The 15510-nt window shown below is 41.0% G+C and overlaps 1 protein-coding gene across 2 annotated transcripts; it reads left to right on the plus strand.

Annotated features, from left to right (window-relative positions):
• The first annotated feature begins 5874 nt into the window (after positions 1–5874).
• On the plus strand, positions 5875–13644 carry LOC125280405 (dynein light chain, cytoplasmic-like). Of its 2 annotated transcripts, XR_007187600.1 has the most exons (3): positions 5875–5936; positions 12926–13064; positions 13185–13644. XR_007187600.1 is itself a non-coding variant. In XM_048210916.1 (2 exons), exons 1-2 carry the CDS (start codon positions 12933–12935, stop codon positions 13317–13319), a joined length of 267 nt encoding a protein of 88 aa, XP_048066873.1. In that variant the 3' UTR covers positions 13320–13325. The 2 variants fall into 2 exon arrangements, 1 of the variants encoding a protein (XP_048066873.1); XM_048210916.1 differs by lacking the exon at positions 5875–5936 and having other exon boundaries at positions 12933–13064; positions 13185–13325.
• The last annotated feature ends 1866 nt before the right edge of the window (positions 13645–15510 follow it).

Consider the following 15510-nt stretch of genomic DNA (forward strand, 5'->3'; position numbering starts at 1 on the left):
GTTCCTATTACAATTCTAGATTCAGCATAAATGACCACCAATGACGACATTTTTCACAATCATGACAGAAAATTCAAATACTGGCCTTATAACATCACTAGCAGAAAGGCAGCGCGATATAAACAAACCCAGACTAGAACTGAACACGGCGAGACGGCAGCTTCACATCCTCTAAATCTACCTTCTCGATGGCAATCAAGTCTTTCAATTCAGTGGAAAAGTCGCTTCTCTTCACATAAGGATCACGTCCAACATATGTTGTAATTTTCTGTTTATACCTTTCTAAACCAGCACAGTACGGACTTTTCCCTATCTCTTCCATTCTAATTTTCACTGCTTGCCCTCCACCGGAATTTCGCGCGTCACCAGAACCACGTGATTGCAAACAACCTATTGTGAGAAAAAAATATATCCAGTTACAGAGGCAATCTATTATGCCTCGTTTCCACTGAGCGGTACGGTTCGGTTCGGTACAGTTCGGTACGGTTCGGAGCGGTACAACTTGATCAGGCTTGCGTTTCCACCGCCAACAGTACCCTTACTTGATAGGCGTGGTGTAGCCGGAAAATAGTGATCGACGTCATTCTCGCGCGAAGAAGAAAACGATATAGTAAACAACAATGGAGGACATACTACAGCAGATCTTGTTCTTGCTTCTCGGCTTGAGGCTGTCTGTCACAAAAAGAAGACGAGCTTTGCATTCGGCGTTTCAGAATACCAAGATCGCAAAGTTCACACGTCCATGCAGCAGCACCTACCAGCAAGCGGAGGAGAAAACCTGCGTAATTTAAAAACTATTTTACTGTGTCATGAAATGTTTTAAAAGTTTTTCAGGCGAGAATGTAGTTGTTTAAATTTCAAATCTGTGGTTAATTTATAAAGATAGCGCCTATTTGAAAATTTGATCTGACGTTGTCGGAGTTGTGAGATCCAGGCGATCACCGGGCGCTCGGTGCTCATGTATCCAGCCGAGAGCAGCTGTACCTCGGCTAGTCCTTCTGACATTCGCCGCTGGCTCTGATGTCTCTGTAATGGTTAAAAACAAGATATCATTCATCTTGTGTATAACGGGCATTCTTTGGTCTCATGAATTTATAATTTGTTCCCGGGCAAATCGTTTTGGCTGAGGGGAAAGTGAAGTTTTATAACTTTATATATTTATTTAACTTTACCGTTGTAGTGCGCTGTAGCCTACGTTTGACTGAATTGTTTGCTTGTCTTTATTTCTTATTGTATAGCTTCTCATATTTTATTTATAATGGTTATTATTGATAATTAAAACTGACGTTTAACAAAAAGAGAAGGTTGTTTTGTCTCATTTCATTTTATTATAGGCTACATACAGTGAAGATAATCAGAGTACATATGCACATATTGCCTGAACCACACATTAATAGGTTTCTTTTTTTTTTTAATAAAAACGAAAAGAGGCAGGGTTGTGTTTTATATTTTGTTTTGTTATATAGCCTACATGAAGTGAAGATAATTAATGCACGCGTTGTCTGAACCACATTTGTGTGTGGCGCCTCTTGTGTTGTCATTCCCCTTGTAGCACGCGCAAGTGACGATTCTCTGTCAACCAATCAACGTTCTGCAGAGTGTAGCTCCACCCTTTTGGTACGGTACTGTTATGCTTGGTACCCCAACGAAAGGGTCCCAAAAAAGTGGTACGGTACGGTTCGGAATTAGGGTACCATTCACAACTTTTGACAATGGAAACGGAAAAAAATGCGTACCGTACCGAACCGTACCGTACCGCTCAGTGGAAACGAGGCATTATAGTGAAACATAACTAAAAACATCGATATGATGAAGTATTATTTTTACAAACCAAGAGATGAGGTCAAATTTCATGTGAAAATATGTTTCTTACCTTTAAAGAATAGGGAAAAAAATAACATTTTACATTCTCAACTTTAATACAATATCCTTGTGATTATTGTTCACTTTTACTGTAACTAAATGAAAGGCAAATTCAAATAGTTGATGCATACTATAAATGTTAAATATTTTCAGCAATAAAATGCTTCTATAAAATACATTCACGGGTATGTTACATTTACATTATCCAGGTGATATAATGACATCATAACCATAGATGTAGTTAAGGTGGACATTTACTATAGTGACACTGTAATAAAAGGTTTAATGAAGCAAGTCCATCTAAATGTAAAGATAACAAACTCACAGAATGATGTCCAGTATGTCAAGTGTGTCATTTCTCTAATACACTATCAGCACCAAACATAATTACATAAATATTGATTGTTTTCAAAGGGTTTTCCTGAACACTCTCACTATCTTCAATTGTTCGGACAAACACCTGCTATACACACATGCAGAAACATATATTTGACTATAGTCGCAGTATTACTAGAACTAGTGGATGGAAATGAATATGTCTTTTACCAAAACTCTGGATGAGCACTGGTGCTTTTTTGATAAAGGCAACAATACGGAAAAAGATAAATTACTATTTTTTCAATATTGGTTCTGCACGTTTCAAGGAGATCATAAGGAGGAGTCCACGTGAAGACTTTTAAAAACTGTGACAGAGCAAAGGGTGCACCTCCCTGGACACATCCTAAGCATGACCAAACTACAACACCCAAAGACAGATATGAAGTGGACACCACCAGGAGAATGCAGGGGACAGGGAAGACCAAGGAAGATGTGGAGACAGATGTTCCACGAAGACCTGAAGAATGTCGGTGTCCTATGGGAAGATGTGGAGAACGTGGCCACATGGATGTGTTGGAGGACACTTGTTGCCCAATGTGCCGAGCACAGCACTTGATGATGATGTTGTGTTCATACATAACTGTAGGATTTCCTTCTGTAAAGAGTGTTGCACAACTAAATGTTAAATGCATTTATGTAATAAGTTCACTGATTTGGAAGTTCCATGATTAAAAGTATGTCTTTAATAGCAAGCTATATTTATATTTAAAAAATAAAAAAATAAAAAAATAACATGTTTCACATGCAAGCAGGACATTATCAGCAGTGTAACTGACTATGACAAAATAATCAAATATTTGATGTCATGTGACAAGTCAAATGCAAACAGAGGTAGGTTATAAGGTGCGAAGAGACATCATGTATCATTGGAACATTTGGATAAAATGTCCCATTCAGTCTGCATTCACCCTATCTTATATAAAGCCTACTATTGAGGGGTAGGATCATGATTTTGATGTTTAAAATGATAACTGCTGAAGGCACACATGATCTGATGACATCTTTTATTAGTTTGTAGGTTGAAGTACTCCATTATTTTTTTCCATAGGCTAACATGAAAGTTGTTCATTTTTAATATTTACTTCATTTTACAATGAATGGTCATTGTACAGAAACGTCCACTTTTCTGTCCCTAGACTTTACAGAAATATAACACCTGAAAACACTTCAGGATTAAATTTTTTATATATATATTTTAATATGAAACAATATGTTATTTGAACAATTAAACCTTCTTGAGCCATCAACGTGGCAATATTCATTTTTTAATTGTAAAAATTCCAAACACCACAGAAGTGCTCATCCCCACAGTCATGTACAGAGGGAAAGTGCTTTATTTTGAGCTCAGAAACAGTTTTTCTACCATTTCAAATATAATGTATGCATAACTATCAAATATATTATGTAAACTACATTAAAAAAAAAAAAAAAAAAAAAAAAAAATGCTGAATAAATATTGTAAAATATATAATGAACCCCTGGTGTTGTGTCACTGGTGTTACCTTTAAAAAAATCTCTTTTTTAAAAAAATAAAAATCACACTGATGGCATCACTTGACTTCCTACTTCCTATTTCCTGAAGATCCACGAAGAAAGGCCAATGGAAAGTCTCTTTTCAGTTATCAGAAATTTTAATTAGAAAATCATAATTTAATATGAAGCTTTTAGGTGAAGTCACTGGTATGACCTACATTATTGTTAGAGATTTTTTAAAAACTAGAATACAAATGGATTAAACTACTTAATTTAGTGAATATATCATGATTGACAACATGTGGATTGATACCTTGCAGCAGCCATTTTGTAAAATACATTTTTCATGAAAAATGTCACTGGTGTTACCCATATAGATAAACTTTATTCAAAGCTATTAAGTTCTTTTGCATAAAATAGCACTAAGACATGATTATAACTCTTCTTTCTCATTGTTAATCCTCATTTGGTCAGATATGGCTAAATTAAAGGTATTTGGCTAAATTGAGTGCAGCTGAGAAGCAGCAACTTTACAGACAGCATATTTTACAGACATTTTTAAAATGTTTATGATCCTCTGACTGCTTCCACTAATGTCAATGATAAGTCTTTGATTGTATACCAAATGTAAAAATTTAGTCCCATCTACTTATTTCTAGTTGACGAATAAGGATCTTTGGTCTTACACATATGTCACTGGTGATTCATTGTGTCACTGGTGTTACTGTTTTTGTCTGTCACATTAAATAAAATGTGTCATATGTGACATGATAATAATTTTACATTCATTGAATTCTGCTACACTCAAGAATTAAGATGTAAAGGATTGCATCATTACTTGTTTTTAACCGTTTTTCAAATATTTTCATTGTTATAGCAAATACATGGTTGTGAATTTGAATTAACATCATTCAGTCACACTTTTAACTAACCTGATTAAAATAAAAAAAAAAACACAATCTCCTTATTTTTTGCATTATCGTTATTTTTTCTGTAACTCTGACTGCATGTTCTGAAAAAATTGAGAAATAATATTTCATAAAAACGTTTAAAAATGCCAGAGAAGTACATGCTGTCTTTAAATGCATGCAAAAAAAAAAAAAATAAAAATAAAAATCATAAAGCTGTCATTTGTATTCATAAAGTCAATGTGTAATATAATGTGGTGTATGTTTAAACGTTAGAAAAAGAAATACATTTTAAGACATTTTAGAATGACCCAATTCAAATAGACCTACTATTTTTAAAACCACAATAGCCTATCAACCTGCACAAAAAACCAAACATGGTTTCTGTAAAATCCATTATCATATTTAAAGTGATTTTTTTAAGGAACACGACTTCTTTTAAATCCAAGGTTTAGTTTAATTTGTCCTTTGTCCGAGTTGCAAGGTGTCAGGTCTGTTGGTAAAAGGCAACGCATGGGCGACTGGTTTTTGCAAGTGTTGTTATGGAAATATAAGATGAGGGACGTCAGTACTTTCGCAAACTGGCAAGGACTTGAATGTCCCCCGAACGTCCGTCAGCGAACGTTACAAAGCGGACCAAACACGGACCTTAACGGACGTTCACAACGTCCGGGGGACGTCCCTTGTTTGTAGGGTTGAACCTGATATGAATATGATTAACTGATTGAAGGTCTGTTGCACGTCACGTGACAGTATTTAATCACCCTAGTTTAGTATTTAATATAGAAAGCAGTGAAAAGCAAAACCTCAGCGGAGGTGACAGATATAATGCTGTGACTGAACATGAGGGAGCTAACTTTAATCTGATTAATATCGGCAAACAGAAAATACATCAAACATTAGAACAGCGTATTTACGACTACTTACCAACATTCGGCACACACGAACTGATGCCAAATATCACAATGTGTTCTGAAGGAGACTTCTTCAGCGTGATTTCATACCAATAAAATTCGCGTCAGTTTTTGACGCTGAAGGTTTCCCATTGAAAGAAATGGAGTTACCGGTTCGTCTAGACTAGAGTGACGCCGAGGAGTAGCCTACCTTTGGCGTAGCCTATCCCAAGCGACGCCGGGGGCGCTTGACCATGATTCAATTTTTGACGCCTCAGGAGTGAGAACGGGTTGTAATATAGTGACTAAGTTATGCAAATGGCCTCTGGAGTCAGTTTCACTTTCACTTTAGTTTTGGTCAAACACGTGTGAAGTTTCACAGACACTGAGAGAATCATCATATAATCACCACATAAATAAGGTAAGAATTTTCCTTTATATATAAATCGTTTAAAAGTGACAGTAAAGATATTTAAAATGTTACAAAAGCCAAAGAATCCTGAAAATTTGTATCAGTTTCCAAAGACATATTAAATCTATAAACTCTTCAGTATCACAAGTTATACACTTAAGAGGAAATTTAATAGAACTGCACAGAAAAGTGACGCAAACATAGGGTATGTTATCAATATATTTCTAAATGTGTAAGCCTTTGGATTTAAAAGCCTTAATGGAGTTGTTTTGTGCATTCTTGTAATCGTAAATAAATGAAGAAGGTGCAACTGAATAATAGGTATGCATTTTCTTTTTATGTCAATATAAATATCAGTTAGATTTAGCATGATTGATCTGCACTCCTGACATAAATTAATAAATTACTGTTACTGTAACTTTTTTTTTATTGTAAAATATTGTTCAAATATTGATGCTGGAATCTTAAATCTTTAAGTAAAAGTCAAACATTCGCAAGTTTGGATCGCTAAATCTTGAATGACTGTCAACTGTTGAATGAATGAGTGTCACGTCCAGCTTGTTTACTTCGAACCGGAAGACACTCCCACTTTTGACGCAAGGCCTCATGGGGCGTAGGAAACTTGTGGATAGCTTGTCATATTTTATACTTTTATAATGGTTATTATTGATAATTGTCATGATTGATTACAGGAAGCAAATGCAAGTAACGCCGTTTGTTCAACAACAAGCAGTAACAGAAACACAGTCAATGAAAACGTGCAGGCTTCAGGTGGCGCAGGGACTGAGATGGTCGGCTGGTGACGTGACGTGGTGACAGAAGAGTGGCGGTGAGATGATTCCAGGTTCCAGACAGTAGACAAGGCACGAAGACAGTAATCCACAGATAGACGACGAACAACTGGGACTCCGGTCAGGAACAGACAAGACAACCACGAACAGGACACCAAACAACGATCTGACAATGGAGAGATGAATAAGGTGAGTATTTAAAGACTGAGGGAATGAGCAGCAGGTGGGGAGAGTGATGAGTGGCAGCTGGGTCCACTGATCACCCACGTGGCCTGGGCACACCCACAAACACACTCGCACACAAACACAAACACACCCACTGCTGTCCTAACACAGAGCACGCGACAAGAAGGAAACAATGCATCTGCGAACCGTGACAGTACCCCTCCTCCTAGGAATGCCTCCTGGCATTCCCCGACTCCCTTACCTGTCGATTGTAATCATCGATAAGGGTGTGATCCAGAATGTCCCTGGCAGGAACCCAACTCCTCTCCTCCGGACCGTAACCTTCCCAGTCCACCAAGTACTGAAATCCGCGTCCCCTCCGCCTAGAGTCCAGAATACGATTTACCGAATAAGATGGTTCCCCATCTACGAGACGCGGCGGTGGGGGAACCGGGGCTGGCGGATTAATCTCAGAATGAAAAACAGGTTTAATTTTGGAGACATGGAAGACGGAATGAATCCTCCTGTACACTGGAGGAAGTTTGAGGCGGACTGCCACCGGACTAATGATCTTGGTGACAGTGAACGGGCCAATAAATTTAGGAGCAAGCTTCTTAGAAACGGATCGGAGAGGAATGTCCTTAGTAGAAAGCCACACTTTTTGACCGACGACGTAAACCGGAGGCCTTGACCGGTGGTGATCGGCCTTGGCCTTGGTGCGTTCCCTCACCCTCGTCCAAGTTCGGTGGCACCTCTGGACAAAGGCGTGGGCAGAGGGGACCGCGACCTTGGATTCCAGACTGGGAAAAATAGGTGGCTGGTAACCTACACTGCATTCAAACGGAGATAGGCCCGTGGACGACACTGGTAAAGTATTGTGTGCGTACTCCACCATTGAGAGTTGTTGACTCCAAGAGGAAGGATTCTTGGAGACCATACATCGCAACGTTCGCTCCAAATCCTGATTGGCTCTCTCAGTCTGACCATTGCTCTGGGGGTGAAACCCAGACGACAGACTAACAGTCGCCCCCAGCAAACTACAGAATTCCTGCCAAAATTTGGAAACGAATTGGGGACCCCTGTCAGAGACTACGTCTACCGGGAGGCCATGAATCCGAAAGACGTGATCAATGACCGTAACCGCTGTCTCCTTGGCTGAGGGTAATTTGGGCAAGGGAATAAAATGAGCCGCCTTCGAGAACCGGTCCACTACGGTTAAAACAACCGTGTTCCCTTGGGAGGGTGGGAGGGCGGTCACAAAATCTAGCGAGATATGGGACCAGGGTCTCGAAGGGACTGACAGCGGTTGAAGTAACCCATCTGGGGCACGATTGGAAGTCTTACCAACGGCGCAGACTGAGCAAGCCAAGACAAAATCGCGAACGTCACGAGCCATGAGAGGCCACCAGAATCGTTTCTTAACCAAAAACTTAGTTCGACTGACTCCTGGATGACATGCCACGTTGGAACAATGACCCCACTGAATGACCATGGACCGTAATCCCTCCGGCACAAATAATTGGTTTGGTGGGCACTCGGGCGGAGGCGTTACCCCTTCTAGAGCCGACTTGACTCTCGATTCGACCTTCCATGTGAGTGTGGAGATAACTAATCTCTCGGGAAAAATGCACTCGGGAGTAGACGGGCGTTCGGAACGGTCAAAAATACGAGACAACGAGTCGGGTTTGATGTTTTTGGAACCCGGGCGGTACGAGAGAGTAAAATCAAAACGTCCGAAAAAAAGTGCCCACCGAGCCTGCCTGGAGTTCAATCTTTTGGCAGTTCTGATGTATTCTAGGTTCTTATGATCGGTCCAGACGATAAAGGGTACCCCAGAGCCCTCTAACCAGTGGCGCCATTCTTCCAACACTAACTTGACTGCCAGCAACTCCCGATTACCAATGTCGTAGTTACTTTCGGCGGGAGATAAGCGATGTGAAAAAAACGTGCACGGATGCATCTTATCGTCTGCGGAAGAACGCTGGGACAACACTGCACCTACCCCCACCTCTGATGCGTCGACCTCCACCACAAACTGCCGTGATGGATCAGGGGCAACGAGAATAGGGGCCGAAACAAAGCGAGCCTTCAGTTTGGCAAACGCAGCCTCCGCTGCGTCTGACCACCTGAACGTAGTTTTGGGGGAGGTCAAGGCGATCAGAGGTGAGGCTAGTTGGCTGAAGTTGCGAATGAAACGCCGGTAAAAATTGGCGAACCCCAGAAACCTCTGTAGGGCCTTCTGGAATCTGGGAATCTGGATTTGGCCAATCTACCACAGCCTTAACCTTCTCAGGGTCCATGTGTACTCCCTCAGTCGACACGATGTACCCTAGGAAAGGAACAGACTGTGCATGAAAAACGCATTTCTCCGCCTTGACAAAAAGCCCATTCACTAGCAACCTCTGAAGCACTCGTCGAACGTGCTGTACGTGTTCCTGGAGAGATGAGGAAAAAATCAATATGTCGTCCAGGTAGACATATAAGAACTGATCGACCATATCTCTCAGCACGTCATTGACGAGTGCCTGGAAGACCGCTGGGGAGTTGGAAAGCCCGAACGGCATGACCAAGTATTCAAAGTGCCCCCTAGGGGTGTTAAAGGCGGTCTTCCATTCATCACCCTCCCTGATGCGGACCAAATGATAAGCATCTCTTAAATCCAATTTTGTGAAGACGGATGCTCCCTGCAACCTCTCGAAGGCTGAAGACATTAACGGCAAAGGATAGGTATTCTTTAAAGTAATGTTGTTCAACCCCCGGTAATCAATACAAGGTCGCAGGGAACCATCCTTCTTCCCCACAAAAAAGAACCCCGCCCCCGCTGGAGAAGAGGAATGGCGAATGAACCCGGCTGCTAGTGAATCAGAAATATATTTCTCAATAGCCTCTCTTTCGGGAACCGAAAGTGAATATAACTTGCCTTTAGGCGGAGACTTCCCTGGTACTAGATCTATGGCACAGTCGTAGGGACGATGCGGAGGAAGAGAAGCAGCCCTGGACTTACTGAACACCTCCTTCAGGTCCTGGTACTCAACGGGCACGGTAGACAGATCCACTGCTTCCTCCTGTAAGACAGAACCAGAAACAGACGAACAAGCAGAGACAAGACAAGACTTATGACACTCCTCACTCCAGGCCACAATGGAGTTCTGGACCCAGTCTACCCGGGGGTTGTGTCTGGTGAACCAAGGATGACCAAGAACGACGGGGGTGTGAGGGGAATCAAAAATAAAAAATTTAATCCATTCAGAATGGTTGCCAGCGATGATCAGGGTGATATCTTCAGTGACGTGAGAAATGGTGGGAAGGGTCTGTCCATTGAGAGCGTGAACAGCGATTCTGTCGGTGAGTGGTTTGAAAGGAATGTGGAACTTGGTGGTGAAAGATTGGTCCATGAAGTTACCTTCTGCCCCGGAATCCAGAAGTGCATTGCAGTTGTGAAGGTGATGCGACCATCCCAATCTCACCGGGAGGAGGGTGGATGTGGTTGAGGACTTTCCAGCGGAGATCCCACCCGACAGTAGCCTCAAACTTACTGCCGGGCTTGCCCTTTTAACGGGCAGTTGTAAGCGAAATGTCCCACCTTGCCACAATATAAACAAAGTCCTTGGGACCTCCGCCTCTCCCGCTCCTCCCGGGAAAGCCGAGCTCGACCCACCTGCATGGGCTCATGATCTTGAATGGGACTGACCGTGTCGCCGCCGCTGGACCTCAGGACTTCCTCACTCCTGTGGGCTGGACTTCTCCGCTCGGCCCTGGTCAGCCGAGCATCCACCCGGAGCACCAGGTCGACGAGACCATTAAACATGGTGGGGAGGTCCAGCGCGTAGATCTCCCTTTGAACACGGTCAGCCAACCCATGCAGGAACATGTCCCACTGCGCCTCCTCGTTCCAGTGACACTCTGCCACCAATGTACGAAATTCGATGGAATAATCAGACACCGACTTCTCTCCTTGGCGTAGTTCCGCCAACTGTCTGGCGGCTTCTCTCCCCGCGACTGAGCGGTCGAACACTCTCTTCATTTCTGCGGAGAGTGACTGGAACGAGGTACAGCAGGGGTCTTGGTTCTCCCACACCACCGTTCCCCAGAGCGACGCCTTCCCCGTCAAAAGCGTCAGTACGAAAGCCACTCTGCTTTGTTCGGTGCTGAAAGTGCGGGGCTGCAGAGCAAAGTGCATAGTACAATGTGTCAGAAAAGCTCTACAAAATCCTGGTTCACCTGAATAAGCTTCGGGTACTGGAAGACGAGGCTCCGAAGCGGCGACGCTCGCTGGTGTGGGTGGGGAAACGGCCGGTGTGGGCGGCGCAGCGGGAGCACGAAGCAGCTGGACTTGCTGGGTGAGCTCGGATACCTGCGCCACGAGGGCCTGCACGGCTCTTCCCGTCTCGTTGAGATTTCTCTCCTGTGACTCCATTCGACGAATGCTGCTGTTGACGAAATCCTCCAGTGAAGACCGCTGAGTGCTTGCTGCTTCCGTTGCATGGTCAGATCGTTCTGTCATGATTGATTACAGGAAGCAAATGCAAGTAACGCCGTTTATTCAACAACAAGCAGTAACAGAAACACAGTCAATGAAAACGTGCAGGCTTCAGGTGGCGCAGGGACTGAGATGGCCGGCTGGTGACGTGACGTGGTGACAGAAGAGTGGCGGTGAGATGATTCCAGGTTCCAGACAGTAGACAAGGCACGAAGACAGTAATCCACAGATAGACGACAAACAACTGGGACTCCGGTCAGGAACAGACAAGACAACCACGAACAGGACACCAAACAACGATCTGACAATGGAGAGATGAATAAGGTGAGTATTTAAAGACTGAGGGAATGAGCAGCAGGTGGGGAGAGTGATGAGTGGCAGCTGGGTCCACTGATCACCCACGTGGCCTGGGCACACCCACAAACACACTCGCACACAAACACAAACACACCCACTGCTGTCATAACACAGAGCACGCGACAAGAAGGAAACAATGCATCTGCGAACCGTGATAGATAATTAAAATTGACAACAACAAAAAGAGAAGGTTGTTTTGTCTTATTTCATTTTATTATAGGGTACAGTGAAGATAATCAGAGTACATATGCACATATTGCCTGAACCACACATTAATGGGTTTCATATTTTTTTAAATAAAAACAAAAAGAGGCAGGGTTGTGTTTTATGATTTGTTTTGTTATATAGCCTACATGAAGTGAAGATAATCAATGCACGCGTTGCCTGAACAACATTTGTGTGTGGCGCCTCTTGTGTTGTCATTCCCCTTGTAGCACGCGCAAGTATTTTTATTTTCAAATAGTAAAACAAAACATTAAAATAGTTCCAATGATTGACACTGGCAACGAGAACAATTTGTCAATGTATGATTAATAATTTTTTTCTCGCAATTGCGAGTTTACATAACGTTTACATGCAAGTTTTTTTTATTCTGTTAGCGGAAACAAGCTTCCATAGTCATAATGTATGATTAGGAGCTCTTATTAAAAACTGATTTTATAGTTAAGTCATGGCAATAAACTGTAGCTACGCCTTTGACAGACTTAGAGAGCAATATATTAGGCTACTTTAGTACATGATCCCAGTCTTTTTTTCCTGTTGTGGTCAAATTGAAAATGTCCTGGAAAAAGATCGCTGAAAAAGAGTGGGAACCTTGTCAGGGTTTTGATCATCAGTGCATTGCATTATATGAGCTATATGTTTTTAAATTTTGAATTTTCTGACTATTATTTCAGGTCAGGTTTTACAGCAGTGTTTTCCTGTATTATAGATGAGATAAATGCAGCCTTGTTGAGCAGAAGAGACTTTCTTCAAAATCATGATAAAATAATACCAACCCCAAACTTTCATTAATTCTTCTCCACACTTATGGCTGGTATTAAAGTTTGGTTTCATCTGATAATAGTGTCATAGGCAAACAACTCCTGTTTATATGGCTGGACTTCATGATGGAGAGTTGTTGGACCATCACAAAAAATCTCCAGGTTCTGTCCTATTTCACACTTGCCCATTAAAATCAAACACTGATGTGCTCATGACTGCAGATCAACCATGCCGAAGACATCGACTGAGATCCATAAATCAGAGATGAGTAATGAGATGGAGCATGAGGTTCTTCAGGTCGCTCTTCTGGCTGTGAATATGTATGAAGAGGAAGATGATATTGCTGAATACATAAAGATGGTTGGTTCTTTACTGAGAGACTGAATGATTTTTGAGCTGATTTTTTTTTTTTTTTTTTTTTGATTGAGTGTTTTTTGTTGATGTCAGTTTGTAGAACATTAATACTGTCTTTCCTTACAGGAGTTTCAGAGAAAGCATGGAGGCACCTGGCAATGCATTATGGGGAACTTTGCTTGCAGCGTGACACATAAACAGAACGGTTATATCAACTTCTCTGTTGATGGCGAAAAGATTTTGCTCTTCAAAACTGGCTGAGGTTCATCAACAGTTCAAACACAATTTATTTGATCCACATAATTAATAAAACATCCTCCCTCAGCTTGTGGTTCACGTGTCTTTCTGCTGTGAAATCTTGACTTTTTTTTTTTTAATAAAGTAAATGTACGAATAACTTTGATATTGTTAGTAATATTTCAAGATGAACACTTTATTTGATTATCCAAGGTCAAGGTCAAAGTTTATTTTAAGCCCAAAGGGGGATTTTTGGCGCAGTATAAAATATGTAAAACACACAATAAACAAACAACATTGTGACATCTTACAGGTTTAAAAGCCAAATCACACCAGAATGAATCATGTTAAAATCATGGAGGATGAGATGAATCTGCAAGAATATTTTTCTGTAAAACAATCCGTTGATAACCCGGTCTGATTAATGACAACAGTCTTACTTTGGTTGACAATGTAATTCCATGAGTTTTGATGTTTAGCAAAGTACAGATTCAATGTAAGATTAGTGAAATGTTACTGAATCCATAAATCTTTTTTTTTTTTTTTTTAAATCATATTCAAATGTATCAAATATGATCATCAGGCTTTTAAGGAAAGTTTATTTGTTCCTCTCTCAAATATCATCTTATATATTAATGGCAGATACTGATATTTGCATTTTATGTAAGTATCTGCTATACTGATATAAAGATCTCACTGATTTACATTACAAGCGTCCAAATTTAATCTTACTTCTTGTCCATATAAATATCAAAATCTGCACAAAATTTCAGACAGTAAAAAAATATGGACGTAGTGTCCGTGACGTCAGCCCTCGATTTCTGAAGAGCATTTCTGAAGCGAAAATGTGGCTGCTGCCATATTAGCAGCGCGTCACTCCCGGATAACTGAAAATGGGCAAAGAGGCGGGACAGGGTTGGAACAAAGGTGACTGGTTGCTGAAAAGATTTTTGACTGCAGGACACATCAGACGGTGAGAGTGACTATACCTGATGTCACATGACCGCTCTGATGTCACATGACCGTTCTGATGTCACATGACCGTTCTGTTTCACACAGGTGTGGCTGGAGAGCCTCTGCTGGTGGACAGTGAGAAGGACATCTTTGACTGAAGAGAGTGATGTTTATGATTGTCTTTATGGCTTTTTGTGTTATAATTGAGATAACTGTATTGGTAAAATATGGTGATGAAACCATAAAATAGAACAGGAAATATGAACTGAAACAAAAGCCTTGACAATTTTTGTGAAGACTTTTTTTTGTTTTAGGTCAGTTAGTATTTTCTGTAAGTATAGACTACTGTTAAATCATTACTTTCTTTGGCATTGAAAGATTCAACAAAGACTGAATCATAATAAACAAAACACAAAATGTACTTTGTCACGACTCAAATAGTTTTGGTTTCAGTTTCAGTTCTGTGTCTTTACACAGAAAATAAGTGAAATCATAATGAGGTGCTAATTTCACATAATTGAATGAATGTAAAACTGCAATAAATAGTTTCATGTTTGTCTGTCGGCTTTGATGACTAATGTTGCTGCAACCGTATTCAATTTGTATCTTTTATTTATGCAACAAATAGTTTTCTGTATGTTTAGAAACAGTCATTATTTTTGCAGTTCAGTTTTGTAATGTTGGGAATGTTGTCACGTGACATCCGGTCAGATTGTGCTGCAGGAACTGGAGTCAGTTTCACTTTCACTTTAGTTTTGGTCAAACACATCTGAAGCTTCAGACACCGAGAGAATCATCATATAAATAAGGTAAGAATTTTCCTTTATATATAAATCGATCAAAAGTGACAGTAAAGATATTAAAATGTTACAAAAGTCAAAGAATCCTGAAAATTTGTATCAGTTTCCAAAAACATTACATCTGTAAACCCTTCAGTATCACGTGTTATACTGTATATATCAACATGATCAAAACTTTGCTGTAAAGCGTGTCACACAAAATACGGTCATCTGATTGACAGTAAAAGGGTGGTCTGGGGTGCGGTTCAAGTGAACTCCGGTATGGTTCGCTTCTGATATGAATGCAAACGAACAAAATTGCAGAAGTGAACAGCTATTAATGCCGTATTATTTGATAAAAATGTGATTCACTCACTTTCCCGACGAGCGTGACTGACGTGCTGCAAGCAGAGAGCTGTAGCGTAGCGTTTCTCATTTCTGCTCGCCTTCAGCATTCTACATTCGCGGCAGATAGACGCAAG

This window comes from Megalobrama amblycephala, linkage group LG12, assembly GCF_018812025.1.
Source record: "Megalobrama amblycephala isolate DHTTF-2021 linkage group LG12, ASM1881202v1, whole genome shotgun sequence".
Taxonomy (NCBI): domain Eukaryota; kingdom Metazoa; phylum Chordata; class Actinopteri; order Cypriniformes; family Xenocyprididae; genus Megalobrama; species Megalobrama amblycephala.